The 20,807-nt window shown below is 42.5% G+C and overlaps 2 protein-coding genes and 1 long non-coding RNA gene across 10 annotated transcripts in view; 2 read left to right on the forward strand and 1 right to left on the reverse strand.

Annotated features, from left to right (window-relative positions):
• Positions 1-20,807, reverse strand: part of CTNNA3 (catenin alpha 3) — a 399,590-nt gene that overhangs the window by 138,031 nt on the left and 240,752 nt on the right. Inside the window, exon 1 of one of the 7 annotated variants that reach the window (XM_086900645.1) lies at positions 5,486-5,857. The exons of 5 other annotated variants lie outside the window; for them this stretch is intronic. Coding sequence is in view for 1 of the 2 variants with exons in the window: in XM_086900646.1 (XP_086756772.1) it covers positions 5,235-5,237 (3 nt within the window). In the remaining variant the exon portion in view is untranslated. Of the gene's footprint in view, positions 1-5,234; positions 5,276-5,485; positions 5,858-20,807 lie in introns of those variants that run through there. One more of the 7 variants, XM_086900646.1, reaches the window with a different exon arrangement.
• On the forward strand, positions 3,299-4,452 carry LOC111931520 (uncharacterized). The gene is made up of 3 exons (XR_002865596.2): positions 3,299-3,373; positions 3,531-3,643; positions 3,816-4,452. It is a non-coding gene; the product is annotated as an uncharacterized LOC111931520 (long non-coding RNA).
• On the forward strand, positions 5,242-20,393 carry LOC147651991 (uncharacterized). Of its 2 annotated transcripts, XR_015290099.1 has the most exons (3): positions 5,767-6,039; positions 6,083-6,284; positions 16,102-20,393. XR_015290099.1 is itself a non-coding variant. In XM_086900653.1 (2 exons), exon 2 carries the CDS (start codon positions 8,816-8,818, stop codon positions 9,857-9,859), a length of 1,044 nt encoding a protein of 347 aa, XP_086756779.1. In that variant the 5' UTR covers positions 5,242-6,043; positions 6,083-8,815; the 3' UTR covers positions 9,860-10,903. The 2 variants fall into 2 exon arrangements, 1 of the variants encoding a protein (XP_086756779.1); XM_086900653.1 differs by lacking the exon at positions 16,102-20,393 and having other exon boundaries at positions 5,242-6,043; positions 6,083-10,903.

Raw genomic sequence — 20,807 nt, forward strand, 5'->3', positions numbered from 1 at the left:
TGCAGATTGCTTTTATTCCAGCAGTTATTAAACAAGCTTCTTACAGGCACTTCAACTGGTGTTTTTACTGGGTGAGGTTTTATCTTTCTGTACTGGGGATGGGGGTTCCTCTCTTTAGCATATGGTGACCCAACAGTTTTTCAAGGTAGAAATTGCTGAAGAGTAAGATTTGCGTATAGCAGATACACTTGGTTAAAAAAGCAATTCAACAGATCATACCCCCTCCTTGATTTACACATTAGGTGGGACTTGTGTATCTAGGAGAGAGCACAACTGCAAATGTGTGCCCAGATTTTTTCAGTTCCTTTACCAAACAAGTGAAAGGCAAAGAAAGATGCACTTAGAGGCCGGGAGAGATATAGTGTACATGAACAAGCTCCCTCTGCTGTCCAAACTTCCTTGGGGTGGAAGGCTTTTTTTCCCTTGCCTGTGCTCACACAACTGCATGCACACTGTGAATCCCCTAATATTGTCTCCTCAAGCCGAGGATGAAAGCTTTAACTCATCCTCAAGCTTCATTCCATTTCAGATTTCCCAATGCCTTCCACCTGGTATCAAGGCAAAACAGAAAACACCTGTAGGCAGAACACCTTGGAGAGCCACTAATTACTTGCAGTGGATTTCCAGGGAGGTGTGGTAATTGCCAACAGCCAACTCCCTGAAGCTATTTATAGATGGAAGTAATAGAGATAACCCGGTATCCTTTCTGGAGACAAAAGGGATGTGTTCCAAATGCCTTAAGAGCCTCGGGGGAAGTGGAAGTTCACATGCAAAGCAAGACTGCCTCTTCCCCCGGTGAGGAGTCTTATGTTGATTCTGCTGGAAAGGAAGAGAAATCCTTGGGAGAGACATTCCAGCCATGACTTAAGAATGTGATACAGTGGTTCAGGAATCAATCGTAGTTCACTGTTAACTCCAGGGCAAAAACAAAATGCAAAGTCAAATACAAAAGTGAGATTTTTAACTAGTCGAGGAGCAAATAATCAAATAATCACAGCACTGCCTCACCACCTGTTTCATTCACAGCTGAGAACAGCTTTGCTAATCTACTGTCCACGCTGCACAGCAAGAATTAAATGTACCCCCGAGGATTTTTTTCAGTCAAATTCACTCCATTAACTCCCAAAAATAAGTATTTGCTCAGGAACAGATTGTCTGCTAACTAGCTAAATTCTTCTTCTATAAATTGTACAAAATGAGGCAGCATGTTCTCTAGGTGTGATCTCTTTTGCTCCACCAATAAAAGTTCAGTTTCCTTTCATTATTTTACCCAAAGTCCCAGCTCACTCATACCATACTGTAAATCACTAAGGATAACCAAGTCGTTAATTCCATTAAAGTTTCTGTTTCCTCTTCTTGCTGAAGATCTCCTGTCCTTTGTATTAAATATCTCCTGCTCAAAAAACTCTTTCACTGAGGAAAGACCTTCCAAAGCTCTGCCTAGCCCGAAGTTACCCAAGTCCTTCACTACTAAGCCCAAAGTCTGTAGTTTGGAGATTTTTTTATCCTAGTGTAAAGAACCCACTGATAACCCTACAGAAATTCTTAGTACCATACTGGCTGGGAAAATGTTACTAAAATAAAAACCGGCATGCTTCAAATTTCACAAAAAATGAACCTGTGCGTCACAAGATTTCAAACATAGTCTTTAGGAAGCTTAAAGTACTGATCCTATAATTTTTTCTCTTTTATTTTTTTAAACACATAGTAAGTATCAGAAAAACTTTCTGGTTTTCCACAAAACCAAGAAAAATATTTCTTATACACACCTCTAAAGGAACACTAACCAGTTATAGTGTCACTTCAACATATATATGAATTCTCCCTGGCACTGGGACGGAGCTAAAAAGGCCTAAGGAGGACAGTGCAGAAATAGACACAAAAACAGCCCAGTAATCCATTGAGTTAGAGGTTAATTCTGAATAATCACAATTCAGACGATATTTGATCTGTAGGAGAGCAACTGAATACTGAGCTAAGAAATACCATTTGAATTCCAGCATTAGAGCAGTCAATACAGCTTTCAATAAAAATGATATACTCTGTGTAAACTCATTACTGTTAGCCTGCTCTCTTCAAACCATAAATGAAAAAATGTACTCATGTATTTCCTGCTACTAATTTTGTGGTACAGAGAAATATCTTCTACAGGTTTTTTTATATGTTCTCAGTTTCTACCACTAGCTTTATTCATGAAGCCTTAAGAAGTCTTTGGAGGAAAATGACTGCTCACAAAAAAGAGCCAAAAAAAAAAAAAACCTTCAAAGGTCAACATGAAATAACGACTATACTTTTTCAAGAAAAGCTACACTGATATATGTATGTCTTCCAGTCACTGCTGCATTTTTCTATGCATTTATGATTACTTTGTGCATTTTTATGGGCTTAATAAAACTTAGACTACAGTATTTGTTTATAATGAAAAAAAACATTCCTGTGGACTAAAAACTAACCTCTAGTGGGCAATAAAGTAATATCACAACTTTGCTTATTTTCCAACCCATTTTCTACCATAAAACTAAATTTCTTTCCAGATCAAGTCAAGTAGTTATACCTCAGGTCAAAAGTTACACTCTTACCTTTTATTGGCTTTTACTTTTGTGGAGAAAAAGTTACAAACTCTACTCAAATATGCATTTAACCTGTATTATGCTGCTTTCCCTGCCTCTATTACATTTTCACCTTTCACTCTTTCAGAAAGACTCTTGAATCTGCTAATTTAATTACACTAAGGGGCTACACACCTGCAAGCTTCTTCACTCACCTTTTGGTTTCTTTCGCACTTTTCCCAATTTTGCCTGTCTCCATCTCCTTCCACTTTCTGCAGAGCTGAATAAAGTACCCAGCACTAGGTGACTGTACTAACCCACCGCTGGACTTGACCAGATGAGCTCAACCTGCTACACCTGAGGCTTATCCCTGCCCCTCCAAGTGTTACCAATCACCTGCTTAAATGGCTCAAACTCCTCAGAGTATTATGCAACTTCAACTCTTTCCTACCAAGCATGTCCAAGATTCTGCTTGTGAAGTTAATAAAGCATATATAAATACCCATGGATGGGTTTGTTGAGTTTTGCTGTGTTTCTTTTCTTCCTAACAGCACAACTGCAAGTGGTTTATTTCAAGTTCCATATGCTCAGACAATTCTTATAAAAGTTCATCTAGGAGACTGTCTTGATGAACTGTGCCTCAACCAAAAGGAAAATGGTAACACACGCACTTAGAGACAAACACAGCACACATGTAAGGGAAAATACTGCCCAGTAAAATTCCAGAAACAATTTCCTTTTCAATAAAGGTGTCAGGCCTGATGCAGAGCCCCATTAAGCTTTCTCTCAGTGCTTTAAGTCACAGTTACGTTTGAGGAATTCAGGTAAGGATTCCCTCTCTAGACTCTGAGCTCTGTTTACAACCAAGAACAAAGTCTATATTTGTATTATATACTCATGCTCTGGTAAGCTAGCTGAAGATTCCAGTAAAACAGAAACTGCCTGTAGTTGTGACCTGTGTCTCACTAATGGTCTCTCCAGAACATGTCCCATCTGCACCAGCACCAGACTTGATCCACTGCAGTAACTGAAGTGGCCTCTGATCCCTGAAGAATTCCACAGGCTGAATGTAGCAGCAAATGAAAGCTCTAAAGGTAAACTACTTGGTGAAACCTCCCCCTCAGCACCATTTACTGGAGTGTTAGCAACAGGGGGCTTTCCAGAACTGTGCTGTATATTAAACCAGAAGCAAGCAGGGTTTTCAAAAGGATGAAGTGGCTGTCCTAATTCTGTAATCACATAACCTCCTCCTTTTCTTTATCTCAGCCAAAAAACACGACAAATAAGACAGCAGTTAACCACGGAGCAAGAGGACACCAGTCATGCACAGATTTAGCCAATTCCTTAAAACAACCGTGGGGAGGAGTAATCACAATTCCCTGCCAGAATACACAGCTCTTAGAGGAACAAGGCACGCACAAGTGCTGAAAACCAGATTAATTAACTGCCCCTAACTGTCTGGCAGTAGCAAAATGTGATCAACATCTATGTTATGGATGAGCAAAGCGATGGCTGGCTCACACAATTAAGGGATGAATATTATGTGCACGTTAAGAAAAGCTTTAGTGATAGATAGTTATGTTATTGTGATGTATCTTCCCATAGATCTCTTTCCCCTCCTCCTCCTATCGTTGTGATGGGATGGGCTCGGTATCGGGGAATTTGGGGAGGGCCGGCAACAGCAGACTCCGATCGAGATGTAAGACAGCGATCTCCACCGAGAGATGGCAAAGGAGGAGTGCACGGACATGACTTGGGGAGAGGCTGGGAGTGTAAAAAGCAAAGCGTCCATTTTTGTAGAGGAGCACGTGGCAGATGGACAAATGCTCCCGGTGCTGTGTCCCTTCCCTTATTCAGTCCTTCTGTTGTATTTTGTTAAGTTTAATAAACCTTTTTCAATGGTGAGCATCGTTTCTCACAATCTATCACCAGTGGAACTCAGTAAGGATCAGGATGGGTCAAACAGCTCTCAAAACTACATGAAACCCTCCATCTCCTGCACTTCAGTAATAAAGAGTAAAATACAACACATACAATAATTTGTCAACAGAATACTTAAACCTGCAGGCCTTTTTAATCTATAAAGCACAGTGAAGACTCAAACATATGCATGAATACATCCTTACATGTTTTCTTATTACTCGCTAGTCAAATATGCCACAAAAGGAGGAAAAAAATAAAGGTCATCCAGCTTTCCATATTCTGCCAGTGGCAATATCTGAAACCCAGCACTCTGAAACCCTTCCCAGAGCAAGTACAAGTCCATCTCCCAGTTTAAAAGAAGAAATTTACTGAAGAAAGCAAGCCAGAGCCTAAGGCAGCTTATGTAATACAGAACCACCAAGCTCTCCCACTTCACACAAGTACACATCGTGTGCATTTAAATAATTCTTTTCAAGCGGTGGCTTTTCAGAAAGAAAACCAATCCCATTTCCAAAGCTTATCAGGAGTCAATTCCCTCTTGCAGCACTCCTGGAATCTCTCTCCAACCCAAGTGGCTCCCTCCAGCCTTTGGAATAGACCTTTAGTCTTTTGTTGTCCTGCTTCCCCTAAAGAGGACTCGAAAAAGTGGTAAGCGCAGGTAATACTCCATCCCCAGACAGCTTTGAACTAAATGACAAAGGGTAAAAACTAAACCCCAATAGCGACCCAAAACCACCCCAGAGCATGTTGCCTATCTCTCACCATTGCCGAGCCGCACCCCTTCACGCAACGGGCGCCATTTTGTCTCCAGCAACGGAGACTGAAAATTTTATAACTCAAGGGGAAAAAAAACTCCTAACGTATTGTTTTCTCTTGTTGCCTCACAGATTGCTGTCTTAGAACTTATGCTGCACGAAGTTACCCCTTAAAGCAGCAAGGCCACCAAGGCTCCCTGGTGGAGTTTTCAAACCAGTAAAAACATCTCCAAGTAGAGGACAAAGCAGAAAACTCACGGCTGTAGCTGGTTTCACAGGCCCGCCCTGCCCGCAACGCTTCCCTTCAGCACCGGCGGCCAAAAAGGTGGAATTCCGATGAACAAAACAGCTTAATTCCAAAGGCAGGGACAGCGGGATTCCAGCGGCAGATGACAGAAACCCGCGTTGAAAGGGCCATGCGGGAACGTGCAGCCAAAGCCGCCCGCGGCAGTGCGGCCCCCGCTCCGAACCTTCTAGAAGCGGGTGGGGCGGGCGCGCCCTGAGCAGCTGCAAACGGCGCCTTATTGCACACAGCGGTGCGCGGGCTTGTGAGGGAGCTGTCGGTCCGAGCTTCGAGTGCCTGAGGCTCCCGTCGCTCACAGCGCTCTGTGTCTGTGTCAGGGCCCCGTCACTCACAGCTCTGTTTGTGTGTGTGTTTGTGTGGGTCCCACAGGACAGACACAGCTCTGTGTGTGTTTGTGAGGGTCCCACAGGACAGACACAGCTCTGTGTGTGTTTGTGAGGGTCCCACAGGACAGACACAGCTCTGTGTGTGTTTGTGAGGGTCCCACAGGACAGACACAGCTCTGTGTGTGTGTGTTTGTGAGGGTCCCACAGGACAGACACAGCTCTGAGTGTGTTTGTGAGGGTCCCACAGGACAGACACAGCTCTGTGTGTGTGTGTTTGTGAGGGTCCCACAGGACAGACACAGCTCTGTGTGTGTGTGTTTGTGAGGGTCCCACAGGACAGACACAGCTCTCTCCCCCACACCGCAAGAGCCGCCATCCACAGGCACACACGGTAAATTCTTACGTGTTCCATCATCACTGCATTACGGTACGTCCTTATGCATTCAATATAGCTTACATTTCAAATATCTTGTAAAAATGTAATTAGTCCTCTCTTTAATTTTCACCCTTCCTTTATCCCTTAAATGAATCAGTAATTTTCTTAGGTTTATTAGTTTTTATTCTCCTCTTTTTCTACTCATGAAAGCCATGTTTCTGTGGCAGTGGAAGTCTCTGTTTCTGTTAATGGAGTTTAAAGGTTCATAAAACATTTTATAAGAAACCCTTGACCAATTTTTGGTGTGTGATTTCTGATCTAGGAAATGTGAAACTGATCACAAAGAAAACATTTAAAACTGTTCATAAACCTTCCAACCAAAACTCACATATAAAATTGTCCAGATTGCAAACTGCAGATTGCAGTGCTGTCTGAAGCGTCAGTGTGGGCTCACCCAAAAGCATGTGCATAGAATTCAAACTGCAGAAATGTGATCACACTAAGTTCACTGAAAAACTCCTGGGGGATTCTATCTTCTTTACAGTACACTGGTCTTGAAAAGAGGCAAATGAGTTGACTGTTTTTCACTGTAGAGCGATGCCCTGACAAGAAATGATCCTCATGCACAGCAGACACCTGTCCAACAGCAACCAAAAGACATGCAGGAGTCACATTTCAAAGGAAACAAATCTCTGTGCAGGGAAGTCTAGAATTTAAATCTACAAATGACTCCTGGTTAATTAAGCTAAATCTCAGAACATGCTGATCTGAACTTCCCATCACAAAAGGTCCTAGGATATGGCTACTGCTGTCCTCTGTCCCCTCGGTGCCCCAGCTGGGTAAGTGACGGTGATAGTGTGACTGAGTTCATATGGAGACAGCATGTCTGCACAGGTTAGTTCTGTCTGCTGAGCCTAGCAAGGACCTTCCTTACACCTAGCTGGACCAGCCTGTGTTTTTCAGAAGGTTTTAGAAATTTGTCATTAACTCAGTATTTTGAATGCTAGCCTAACAGTTATTAAAAAGCCATTAAGTACAATGATGTTAAAATGTAAACCATGTGAATTCCTTGGCAGTAACTACACTGACATTACTGCACATCACTCAGTTTTGATGTTCAGATTCTTTTAGAAAACTTCTGCAGAAGTTGAATAAAACCAAAGGGAAGTACCTAGTAGGGTGTTCCTTTTGTCTCAGCCAAGCTGTCATAAACAAAAACATGTCCAACTTCCTGATAAACAATGATCATTCACCTTCTTTCTAAACAGAATTCTACTCCATGGCTTCCCACAATGTTTTCTGATATTTTCCTTACTTTTTTTTTTTCCCCCATCCACTCTTCTTTTTTAATTTCATTTATGCTGCTATGCCTGTATTATAAAATAATTTGCCCTACTTTTTGCTCTCTTGTCTCAAACACAAGCAAGATATGACATAGTTCCTCTAGGTATTGTGTACAAACTGCATTTCAGAACAAAAATGTTTATGAGTTATTTCAGTGTATCTATAAATTCATGTCACAAAATACACTCTTGTAAAAAGCATCACCCAGGCAGTGGCAGGAAAAACACTGGTTCAAAAGCCATTTGCCATTGGTAAAATAACCAGGAAGATTCCCAGAGAGGTGGTTAAATTGAGCAAGCCAAATCGTTGCCCAGTCATCAGGAAAATACCCTTTAAAGCATAGAATGCTTTGGGTTGAAAGGGATAATCCAGTGCTGTGGGCAGGGATACATCCCACCAGTCCAGGCTGCTCCAAGCTCTGTCCAGCCTGGCCTTGGACACTGCCAGGGACAGGGCAACTTCTCTGGGCAGCCTGTGCCAGTGCCTCACCATCCTCACAGGGAACAATTCCTTCCTCCTATATGGATGCTAGCTTTGGAACAGGCTGCAGGGAGCTGCAGAAACTGCAGGCCCATAGCCTCTCAGTCCTGCCTGAGAAGCTAGCCTGGGAATTCAAAGGAGGATTTCAAAACAATCCTCAGAGACAGAAAACAACTGCCAGGTGCTGTTTGTCTGTCCTTTTTTTTACCTTGCAGGAGAGAGTCAGGGGGGCAGTGTGCCACTGACCAATGATGGTAATGTAGCACTTTGCTAGCCAATAAGAGTTTCTTTTCTGTACTTTCCACGTATCTGTCTATAAGACAGGGCTGAAGCAATAAACTAGGGAATTCTCGTGTTGTGACCCCCTTGAGGGTCCGTGTCGTTCTTTATCGCCGTTCCCAATCGGAACGACATCTGGTGACCCCGACGTGATGTTGAACCGACCCTCGAGGTCCGGTAACCCGACGTGAAGTGCAGCCGACCCCCGAGGTCAGAAAGCAACCGACATGACTTCTGCTAATCCCCTGAGGGTAAGCAGTGAGCGGGGAAAAAGCCAGCCCTTCCCCCTGGAGGGGTAAGTGGAATTCTCCCGGGCTTTCCTAGAGGAAGCTGGTTCTGGAAACCAACGGGATAGTGGAACCTGCCTGTGAGTGGGTTTGGAACGGCCATCTTGGTGAAGCAGAGCTCAAAATCCCGGGTCTGAGCCGATAGCGTGTGCATAATTGCATTCGCGGAGCCGCCAAGATCAAGTCCTCATAATGGGGAACTGTACTTCAGCTCATGAACAGCTTGCCTACCTTGCATGGCAGGATGCCCTGCCCCGCATGGGACTCAGTGTTTCTGAAGATGCCATGCGTGCTTTATTTCAGTGGGTAAAAGAGCAAGGTTTTGATATAACTATGGACAATGCCTTTGATCTCGAACTTTGGCTGTCGATAGAGAACCATTTATGGTCGGAATTCATTAACGGAGATATCAGCGTGTGTAGCCTGGCAGCCACCTGGGGAGTGCTTTTTAAAGCGCTGAAACAGAGCCAGTCTGAGGACAGTGAAACCGGGATGAGAAACTTTGATGCCGAAAGTTCCTCCGTTGTACAAGATGGGAAACTGAGAGATGAAACCATGAGTGAGCTATGTAGTACTCTTTCAGCTCTGCCCGGACTCTCAGAGGACTTTGGCGGTGAGCGGGAGCAACCCGCGGACCGAAGATCTCCCTCTCCAGGGGGGTTTGAGCGCTCGCCATCCGCGGAGCTCGGCGCGCGGGCTTTGCCAGCAGAGGGGCCTCTCTTCAGCCCCCCCCGTGCCCGGCGCGCAGGGCGCCGCCGCCGAGGGGTCCAAGCACGGGTCCAGAACACCCTGGGCCGCCGCCGCCGAGGAGTCCGAGCGCGGGTCCAGAACACCCTGGGCCGCCACCGCCGAGGTGTCCGAGCGCGGCTCAGGAATGATGCGGGCCGCCGCCGCCGGGGGGCCCAGGCAAGAAAACCCCCCGTGTACCAACGCGGCAGGGCGCGTGGCTGCCCCCGGCAGAGGAGCGGCGGGCGGAGGAGAAACAGCAACCTTGCATTCCCCCTGCACCTGCCCGCCACCACCGGCCGCGGACCGAGTGGCTGCCGGCCGGCCGCGAGAACCCCGAAAAACCCGAGCCCAAGCACAGATCTGAGGCTGAGGCCAGGCCTGTGGCGGGCATCGCCCTCCCCCGCGTCCGAAGTGCTGGCGAAAGAGCGGCGAGGGGGGGGGGGCCGGCGGCTTCGCTCGCCCCGCGCGTGCGCGAAACACGCTCCAGCGGAGAGAGGAGGGGGGTGAGCCTCGCTCCCCCCGCGCTTGCCGTGCTGCGCTCCTGATCTGAGTTCTAGCAGGGCCCCCCCCGCACCCATAAAGGTGGCAGGGGGAGAGAAAGACAGCGGCAGGCCCCTCCGCCGGGACCTTCCGCACCAACCCGAAAAAATACCTCGACGAGTCCGTCAGCTCCAGCGGCCTGAGCCACGCCACAGTCCTGCAGTCCCTGTGGGACCCAAACTTACTCACTTTGTACCTTTTAAGTCTTGTGTTTACAGAGCTGACAACCAGCCGCGAGGAGATGGTAACTTCGAATTCCCTGAACCTTCCTGAAATTCATAAACTACTGTTCAGACCCGACAAACAACAACAGCAACCATGTAAACTTTATAAATCCCTCAAAAACCCCTCAATTATATTTGAAGAGAAAATCCAGTGGAAAAAAACCCCAAAAAAACGGGATAAGAAGAGGGGATCAAAGCAGCATAAATTGCATTGTGCATTGTTTTTATCACTTTGGTGTTCTTTCAAACTACTCTGTTGACATGTTAGACTGTCAATTCGAACAGACTAACAGTGTTGTATATAGTGTGTGTATTAATTCACTGAATTAGAAATATTAGACTCAACCATCAAGTCCTTGCAAGGAAAACAAATCTTAAATACCAAAACATAAGCCAAAATTCTAAATTAATTCTAGATCAGCATCCATTCAAAGTTCTAGCAAAGAAACCTCTTGTGCTGTGTTTGTTCTCTCTCCTGCAAGGGCCCAGCAGGATGTAACAAACACTGCTCTTTTTATTTTTTCTAACAGAAAGGGTGAGTTATGGATGCTAGCTTTGGAACAGGCTGCAGGGAGCTGCAGAAACTGCAGGCCCATAGCCTCTCAGTCCTGCCTGAGAAGCTAGCCTGGGAATTCAAAGGAGGATTTCAAAACAATCCTCAGAGACAGAAAACAACTGCCAGGTGCTGTTTGTCTGTCCTCTTGTTTTCCCTTGCTGGAGAGAGTCAGGGGGGTAGTGTGCCACTGACCAATGATGGTAATGTAGCACTTTGCTAGCCAATAAGAGTTTCTTTTCTGTACTTTCCACGTATCTGTCTATAAGACAGGCCTGAAGCAATTAAACTAGGGAATTCTCGTGTTGTGACCCCCTTGAGGGTCCGTGTCGTTCTTTATCGCCGTTCCCAATCGGAACGACACTCCTACTCCATCTAAACCTACCCTCTTTCAGTTTAAAATGATGAAGAGTAAACCTCTTCCTTTAACAATTATCACAGCATTCATATTCCAAGGGAAAAAAATAAAAACAAGCCAGCTAACCCTAACAAATGAACAGAGAGACTTGTTTGGTATTTGTGAAGCACAAGCTTTAGTAAAATGATGTTAGTATTTTGATGATGAGTGCCTTTTTTGGCACCTTTGGAATTATTCTGTTACAGCTGACTGGCTCATTACAGATCAATGTATCAAAATTATGAGACTTCTGGGGATATAATGGAATCACAATTATCACAATTTCTAATATGCTGAGGAACTTGTAATCTGGTTTCTGCAGTAATAAAAGGCAAGAAGTCAGTGCCAACACACTTGTGTCAGCTCTCTGTACAGTATCACAGATGTTAAGCAGTGTATCCTGCTGGGGAGGCCACTTCCCTTGGGAGCTCCTGGAACCCCAGCACGCTGCATGAGGTGCTTGACACTTCCAGCTGCTGAAATGCACCCCTCAGACACAGAAAGTCTTTGGGTTGTTTATCTGTTTTTCCCTTGCTTCACTTACACAATAAAGGCTGTGATTAAGAGGATTAATGAAAATGTCACCATTTATCACCTGTAGTTCAGTCAGTAATAGGAAAGTTGGACCTTATTTGATTAATTATACAGAGGTACAAAAATCCTTGCATTATTAATTCAGGACTTGCTGCAAAATGCTAGAACTCTGTGAGCCCCTAAACAGCAAGGTTCAAAGTCTTAAAGCTTACATACACTTAGAAGTACATGCCTGACTTTAACTGAATTTTATTGAATTCATTTTCTTAATTCGCTGTCTTGACCACATTAGCTCTCCATCGAGCATCTGTCCACCAGCTCCAAAACATCCAGAAACAAGTTACCTGTCTTTAAAGGCCTCCTTCCATCTGCTTGCCACCTCTCAATTACCGTTGCCAGACTGCTTCTATTAGAACAGGGTACTTTTTTTTACATTTAAAAAGAATTTGTGCATCATTCCCGTGCTGCCTTTAATTTTAGAAGTAATTCCACACAACCCTTCCCCTCAAATACCATTACCATCTTTAGGTGAGGCACCTTTACCTGTTGCAGGCTCCCTGCAAACACCCCCAGCTGGAGCAACAGCTGGCAGCAGTGGGTTTGTAGGCTGCCCCCAGCGACTTGGCAAACTCACTGCAATGGGAAAGCTGGGCTTTACACCCAACTCCTGGGCTTACCACCACTGCCTTTGTGTTTCAGACACCAAAACTGGTTTTTAAACATCTGCAGGAAAAAAAAAAAAAAAAAAAGTGTCCCTAAGTAAAATGAAGTAGTGCTTTTTGGGGTTGATTTTTTTTTTTAATTTTATTTTGTAGTTAGATTAGTATTGCTAATCACAGGCTTGCTAAAATTAGTGAAGTCAGCAGTCAGGTTACTCCAATGGGTCCACTGAGGAGTTTGGATTTAACTGAATGAGAAAGGAGCCCCCAGTGCCCTCACATCCCTCGTGGGGCATTACCCAGCCCTGCCTGCATGGGGAGGCGGCACACACGCCTCTCCTGAGGGGCAGAAAGTCAGACAGCAACAAGGGGAGACCAAATGGCAACTCCCAATCACACCAACTGAGGATGTACAGAAATTACCAAACGAAAATTGGGTGCTTTTCCTCTCAAGAACAAAGCATTAGCTCACTAACTGAGAGAAAAAAAATAAATTAAAGAATGTGGTGATAAGAGAGGAGGGTTAATTAGCATGGTAATGTAATGAAAATCCACTTCCCATTCATAAATGTTGATCGTGCTTAAAAGAGCTTATCTTATTTACAAAAATGACATCTTAATCTGCTGACAGACACATTTTATTCCCAAAATGCTGACCACTGTTCTGCATCCCCATCTCCATATGCTAACTGCTCCACAGTTGGATGCTCTCTGAGCAGAAAGCCACGCTGGAGCTCAGTGCCTGCAGACCCCATTGTGCAAAGGGACCCTGTATCCTCAGGACAGCTGCTGTGCACGCTTCTGTACACAACTAAACCACAAAACTAGATATGAGGATATATTTTACAGCTTGCAGTCTTCAACTGCTATTTTGACATATATGATCATACACTGAAAGTAATAATAATGGGTTAAAGAAGAACAGTAAGTGCAAAGGCAACAGCAAAAAAATGACAAGCCCTTGACTTGGATCTTAGATCTGGGGATGAAAACCCTTAGCATTGAACAGCCTGAAACTAAAAACTTCCACATAACAGGATTCATGCTTCTTGTCCTCTGATTATACTCCAAAGGAGAATGATAAAAGATTCCGTTCTCTTCTGATATTCTGATAGTTAATGAAGATGTTCCAGTAATCTGTCAGTTTGACCTCTACACACACGGTTTTGAAGTTCTGCCATTGTCAGAAGTAGTTTTGTTTTTCAATAGCACAGTAAAATCAATATTAAAAAAGAGGCAATGAAGGATTAAAATGTTATTTTTACTTTGTGTTTACCAGTCTGGGATTAAAACTGATAGAAATAGGAGTAGTGCTGAGAATACTCAATTCCCAATTGTCTTTGAAGGTGGCAGAAAGAAATCAGTCTTCCAATTGACATGACTTTATACATGCAGTTCTTTGATATACAAGGCAAAATTAAAGGATTGTTAAATCCATTTTAGATTAAGCTGCTATCTGTCAGGAAACTATACAAGCATATATTTGGTATCAAATCAGGGGGGTTGTTGTTTTTCAGAGTTCAAGGAGTTTTATTTCCATGGACCTTAACTTTCCATGGAGGTGAAAGAATGCAGTCCTGAAGAACTGGGTGTTCAGAGGCAAAAGTAGCAGCTGTCACAGGCTGCTTGAAAGTTGGCTGTTGTACACTCAGGAAAGTACAAGAGCGAGATGATTTGTTTGGGATGTTTTTGTTGCATCTTCCAGGCCTATGGAAAGTTGCTCTCAACCCAGTTTTCTGGGTCACTACATTTAAAATTGGACATAGAAAGATGTAGCAAATTACATCCAAAATCAGACAAGGTGGCGAATAAGAGCTATCATCTTTTACATGCATGGCAATAAAACAGACTCAAGTGTAAGACTTTTCCCATTGTACTTAAAGAGAAATAATTACTGTTTGTATAGAAAATAATCAGCAACCTGTTAGATTTGGCAGATTCCATGTTAAAACTGACTTTTGGCAGAGCTGTTTTCCACAAGAGGCAGATGTAGACAGCTTTAGTTCAAGAGCCAGTGGCTGTGTTTTACCTTTTGGGAGAAAGGAAGGGCTTTCTTCAGCATGCTTATTCATTTATTGTCAATATTATTTTTGGTTACCAGATACTTGCTATTGTTTCCACTGTCCTCATTTTTGCAAACATTTGGAAAATGAACTGCAAATGCTGAAAACATTTAATTTTACCATATGTAAGTTCTTCGATATTGTTTGCCAAAATGGCATTGTAATTCTAACAGCATTAAATGAAACATCATTTTTAATCTATTTATATCTAGAACCTCAATATTCTTATAGAAATAGAAACAATATGCATTTTAATAACTCATGGGCTTTTTTCCTTTACAGCTTTTAGTTTAGTTTCTCTTAAATGCTCTCTTAAGGACAATTCACCTTCAATAGGAATCTTTGTACTAACTTGCAAATTTGTTTTTTGAGCAACACTCTGTGTCCTGCACGCCTCTGTTGCTCTATATCAACAGCTCACAACACTGATGCACTTAAATATACGTGCTGTTTTTACTGACCCTCGTTTGTATATTGAAATACAGGCAAAACTGAAAAACACATGGCAAGAATTAAGCCACGGGCTGAAGTGTCAAATTTATGTATTGGCAGATCTGAAGTCAGTATTATTAGATCAAACGACAGAGGAAAGGTATATTCGCGTACCAAGGGAAGGGATGAAGAACACAAAGTTCACTTCATCATCGCCTCCACTTCTATTAAATCTCTCTGCCTCTGCCTGGTATAGCTGACCTTTAAACACCGCAGTGGGAGATTTGCACCTGTGCCGAAAGAAAAGATAATCAGAGCATTCTTCCCTGCTCCCATCAAATTCCTTTTTTAATCTCAAGTTCAGCCAGCCTATCACTCCTCCTCTCAGAAAGCATTACATCTCCGTGATGGATCAGCTCAGGAGAACAGGCTGTCAGCTTCCCCAAACCAGAAATTGCCAGTTGCACCGGGCCTGCTTTTCTCCTCGTGTAGATGTGACATTTCACTCTTCTTCTTACCTATTTTTTGTTCACTGGTACATACTTGTTATCTCAACAGCAGGATTTGCTTTTGTCTTTGGTGGAAGTGAACCAGAGGCCAGAATGCTCCAGTCACCAAAACCAGGCATGTCTCACAGGGGGCTGGAAAGTACACCTGGGTCCCAGAAAGTTTTTCATTATTATTATTTTGCCTTAATTTTCATAATTTAAAATAATGTTTATATTCTGAGATTATTTTGAAATGTCCTAGAAGACTCTTTGAAAATGTTTCCATACAATCAAATATTTCAACTAGATTTGCAATTTAATTGCAACATTTAAAATGAAAAGCAAATTTCCAAGCAAAAATTAAATGTCAAATCTGAAAGTACTTATTCTTTTATATTATATATATATATATAATTATATAATATTTTGAATTTTTTTTCAAAATTGCTGCATTTTAATATGGAATTCCCATTAATAACAAGCATTTTCTAAAAAAAAACCAGATCTGTGAAGTATTTTTTTAGCCAAGGCTCACAAAGACTTAGACTACAGAGAGAATCTTAACCCAAATCTTTTTTCATCCTGCAGTATATTCTAGGGGTTTTGTCAATGTTACATAATCAATATTCAGACTTAGAAGTATTTGATGCAGTATATGAGGAATATCAGGCACTGCAGCCCAAAACAACCTCCATCAGAAGAATGTTTACCGTGACCCTTGGTGCTCATCAAAACGCTTTAGCAGCTGAGCGTTTATTGCATATGTGGGAAGTGTCCAATGTTGTAGCCCAAGTGGGCAGCTGAATGTGCTCCTGGGGCTTTTTGCTGTGTAACCAGGACTATTCCTCTTCCTCCACAGACCTGAATACAGCCCTTGCCCTGAGAACAGCCCTGGTGTGTGTACTTACTGCAGCTACAGCAGAGTGAAGGTGTCAAACACTGCAGCTCCAGTCCTTTGCACACTCGGAGCTTTTCCAGTGCTAGTGCTGCCCTCAGAGGCCTAGCTGATGTTCCTGGGAAGCGTGGCTGACACTCCAGCCTGTGCACCTTTGAACCTCCGGGCTGAGAGCACAGAGCACTTCATAATCTCAGCACAGAGGAAACCTCAGAACACAAGAAAGACAATACTTGCTTACTTGCTACAACCTCTGGAAATAGTATTGTCCCAGAGCTGGTGTGGTGCTGTCTTTCCATCTCACTGATGTTTTGTACCTCACTGGATTTATATACATGCTTCTGAATTGTATTCCTTTGGTATGTCTTAAATCCATTCTTGAAGGAAGGCCTGTAACTTCCAAATGCCAATTCAGAAGGGAGAAAAGAGATCTCACTGCTCAAGGCGATTTACAGAGGTCTCTGGCCTATGAGGATACTGTTTGTTTCTTAAATTACAGTGTGAGCAGTGAGTCAGTGTAGCAGCAATTTAGCTTAGCTCAATTAACATTTCCTATTCAAAGAGGGCAAAAAGTATCTGCTTTCTCAAGACTTGTTGTTTCTATTAGACAATTCTTCATTTTAAGATTAAAACAGAAACCACAGAAAATCTCTCTTGATATTTTAAGCAGTACTTCTAATTCCCATGCCAAATGCACCGTTGGATTAACCTTTGTGAGAAGATGAACTTTTGTTTTTATAATACCCAATTCAGTCTATTGTGTTTATATACAAAACACTTCATAATCTACTCTTCAAGTATCCTCAATCTTTCAAAAACTGATTCAGAAACAGCCCTCAAATACATGATAGGCCTGATTTAAGCTGCTACACAAAGCATAAGAAAATGCAACATAATGCATGTCTCAATACAGGCCAACAGTCAGCTCTCAAGGTATAAATCAACACACCTGATTTCTGGCATCTAAAAATTAGGCATCCAAACACTAAACTAATCATTTAGTCAAAGAAGAAAAATGTGCTTCATTAATCAAGAGAAATCTTTGGAAAATCTTTATCTTGGGTTAAGAGTCAATGGGGTAAATAAGGTTTCAAACTGAAAAAAGACCAACACAATAAAATCTCAGAATAGCTGCTTGAATTGTTAACTTTGAAAGAAGACCAAGCAGAACACCAAGAGGAGTGATACTGGTGGGTGGGTACAGGCCTGGATTAGTACAGGTTTTAGACTGAGCATATAAGGAAATGCTTAAACTGGAAATAACACAAATATCAGTGGCTTGTTTTACTTAAAAATGGACTTACAGCCTAGTCCTGTAACATCAAAACCATTTTATTACTATCACCACTGAACTTGCTGGCTGCAATAATAAAATCCATTCTTATGTGGTTGGAGATCTGGCTACACAAATACACTGGTCTTTGTGGTCCAGATTCAGAAACTTATTTCTGCATTTACATTTCTGCAGTCAAATGAAATACTGTGACAGGAAAATTAAACACTGATGGTTTAATCAATATGGCAACAACAGCATATTTACAACTGAGCCATAGAACAACATTAACAAAGGATCTATGAGAGTAGGTAATAGCACTGTGCTGACTCAAATTATTGCTCACTATATTGGGAATGCAGTATCATCTCTTTTGACATGTTGTTCTGCCTTCACTTTCAAATTACTATTATCAAATTCAACTTTGGTGCAACACTATCATCATCAGCCCAGCTCAACCTGAAGCCTGACAAGTGTGTGGAATGTGTTCTGCTGGAACACTGACAGGACAGAGCTGAGACACTGCTTTTTAGAACAGCAGAATCACTGAACTTGGACTCATGATTGGATTCAGGAAAACCTACTTTTTTTAAAAAAAACCCCTACTTTTTCCTTAATTTGGAGAGAATTAAACTTCAGCATTCATTACACAGGTGATTTCACAGCATGTATCTTCAAGTGCAACTAGTTACCTTTATAAAATGAAAAGGAAATAGTCATAAATCTTCCTTATGCCATAAATATCTTTTAGAAGAGCAATGTTAAAATAAGCAGGAATGGACACCCCAGTTTTCATACATGAAGGCAGTGGAGGAATTAAAGATCTGGGCTACTGATTGTACTGTGTATGAGATCCAGGCGTGTGGATGCCAGACTCCTCCAGGAATTAGGGTGCCTGAGTAACCAGTAAATTCCCAGGTGATTCAGACAGATTAGCTTCACTTGTTTCAGCCTCAGGAACAAATCAACAGGAAACTGGGAAAAAGCTGTGAGCCAGGAATTTCCTTGTGGTCGTGGTGTCTGCATTAACTTGTTATAAATTTTGTTTACACATATTTTAACAAGTTATTTGGAGCAGTAAATAAAGTAACTAATGAAGATTTGCAAAAGGATGTCATGGTACTAGATGAATAAACGGTAACAGGGATGAAATGCAGTCTAGAGGGATTAAGAGTCATTTTGTGAGGAAAGAACCAAGTTTCTGTGATTCTATGAAATATCTGGACTGTGTGGATTAGCACATACAGTTCTGCCCTCCCACCTCATGGGCTGCAAGCTGCTGAAAAAGGTACAGGGAAGGGAGCAAGCTGATCCTTTTGTGGCTTCCAAAGAAGGAAATTTTTCAAAGACCAGAAATGCTTTGAAAACAATAAAAAGAAATGAAAGAGTAAGCGGCATGGAGAAGGAAAATAGGGACTGGTGCTCATTTTCTCTTCTGATACCAGAATTCAGAGACAGCGAAAGAAAAGATCATGTATCACAGACACTCCTCTACACAACGCACAGTCAGGGTGTGGAAGTCTTTACCACAGGATGCTGAGATATCAAAGGTTGACACTGGGCTCAGACTCACACCTGGAGTGCTTTACAGTCAGAAACAAAGCACACTCAGAATGCAAATGAGTTTTTTCCTTAGCTTTTGTTCCCCTAGACAAAATCTAGGGATTGCCAGCATCTGAGGTGGTTCTCACCTCTCAAAGCTTGCAACAGCTCCTCTGTGTTGAATGCCCCACAAAGGCTGCTTGCAGATGAAAAAAGAAAAGCCACGCTTTTTAAATTGTGTATTTAACAATATGGGCAGTCTGGCTTGCATCACTGGCCTTTACTCTATTACCTGGTGCCCACAAACCACCCAACTCCCTGGATGTCACAACCACACCTAGATGGTAAAACTGTTTTCACAGTTGTATTTCAAAAGCCTGATGTCTCATCTCCCTCACCATCAGCCTTCCCTGCTACACTTGCTGTTCTGTACCTTTCTTTGCAACGTTTTTCTCAGCCGTTTAGCTTTTAAAATATTTTAAGTACACCTACTGTCTCTTAGTATTCCATAGGCAGGTACATGGCACCCATGTTCCAGCACTTCAATAGTTAGATTATTTTCAGGAGCAGAGATGAAGCCCATTTCTGCAATGGCACATGTGACTGGCCTTTGGAGTTGTATTCCATGACCTCTGTGCTGTAAGGGAATTTGTTGGCTCTTGTATCAGTGCAGGAAATCAACACCAAAGGAAGGAATGTGAGGCCTCCCCTGCAAACACGCAGACTGTACCTCCCATTTAAGAACCCCCTAATAAAATACAGTAATGCCTGGCAACTTGCTCCTAAGTTATGGGAATTTCATACTGGATTGGATCTCCAATTAACCTGCCATCCTACTCTAGATCTTACAGAGAGCAGCCAACACCACACTGTGGAACACTTCCCTGGATAAAGGCTGGGCTCCTGTCCCAAAGGGGACAAGTGGTGCTTATACATCAGAATTTTCAGCAGGAAACATAAATTCTGGGATAAATAAAGGGATAATAGAAATAGCAAGGATCCAAAGGCAGCTCTTTTCCTTTTGATCTGTCCTACCCTTCTGGCAGAATCAGGTTCCCTGCTTTGGGTAGCACTTTTAGCCAGACCTGATTCCTGCAGCACAGGCACTATCCATGGCCCCGTGTTCAGCTGGAAACGAAGCTCCAAGCATATGTACCATGTCTCAGTTCTGAAGCACGTGTATGTTTAAGTACAAACGTTTCTGAAAACCACAGCTAGTCAGATCCAAGTCTATCTATACTATTTTCCTTGAGAAATAAAAGCAAGAGTGCAGTGCTCCACTACATCAGTTGAAAAATACATATATTCTCATCTTAACATGGTTTAGGCCACTAAAACCCAAATATGTTTCCAGTTGGAACTGCTGTAGTAACTGCTCTAATCTATTTAAAAGCTATTACATTTACATAAATTTAACTGGTATTAAACATTCCCCAAAACAGCTGCTGTGCTTCTCTCTCTTACATGGTGCTGTTGGAAATGACTGGATTTTTCTTAAAAATTAGATAAATCTGTTTATCTCCACAAAGCCCCTTTGTGGCCACTTGCTTAGCTGTTAATGCTTTTTTCATTTTTGTTCTGTTTTACCTCAGATAGGCTCACAGTTGATGGATGCAGTACAACTATCACCTAATTAATTTGCTGGAGAGTTTAGCAGTTGATAAATACAGTTTATCAAGAAGCCATCAATCAAACTCTTGCTTAGAGATACTGGTAAGGGCATTAAACCAATGTAAACAACTTTTAAATGAGATACTTAGTTCTACTAGATATCCCAAAGATAACATAAAGTAAAATTGAAGTTAATTTTCAGTAGCCGCCCACGATATAATCCCCAGTAAAGGGACATTTGGAA

This window comes from Cyanistes caeruleus, chromosome 8 (genome assembly GCF_971803275.1).
Source record: "Cyanistes caeruleus chromosome 8, bCyaCae1.hap1.1, whole genome shotgun sequence".
NCBI classification, from domain to species: Eukaryota; Metazoa; Chordata; class Aves; order Passeriformes; family Paridae; genus Cyanistes; species Cyanistes caeruleus.

Bases quoted from the DNA above. Each gene is read 5' to 3' on its own strand.
- LOC147651991 (XM_086900653.1), top strand. From the start codon at position 8,816: ATGGGGAACTGTACTTCAGCTCATGAACAGCTTGCCTACCTTGCATGG.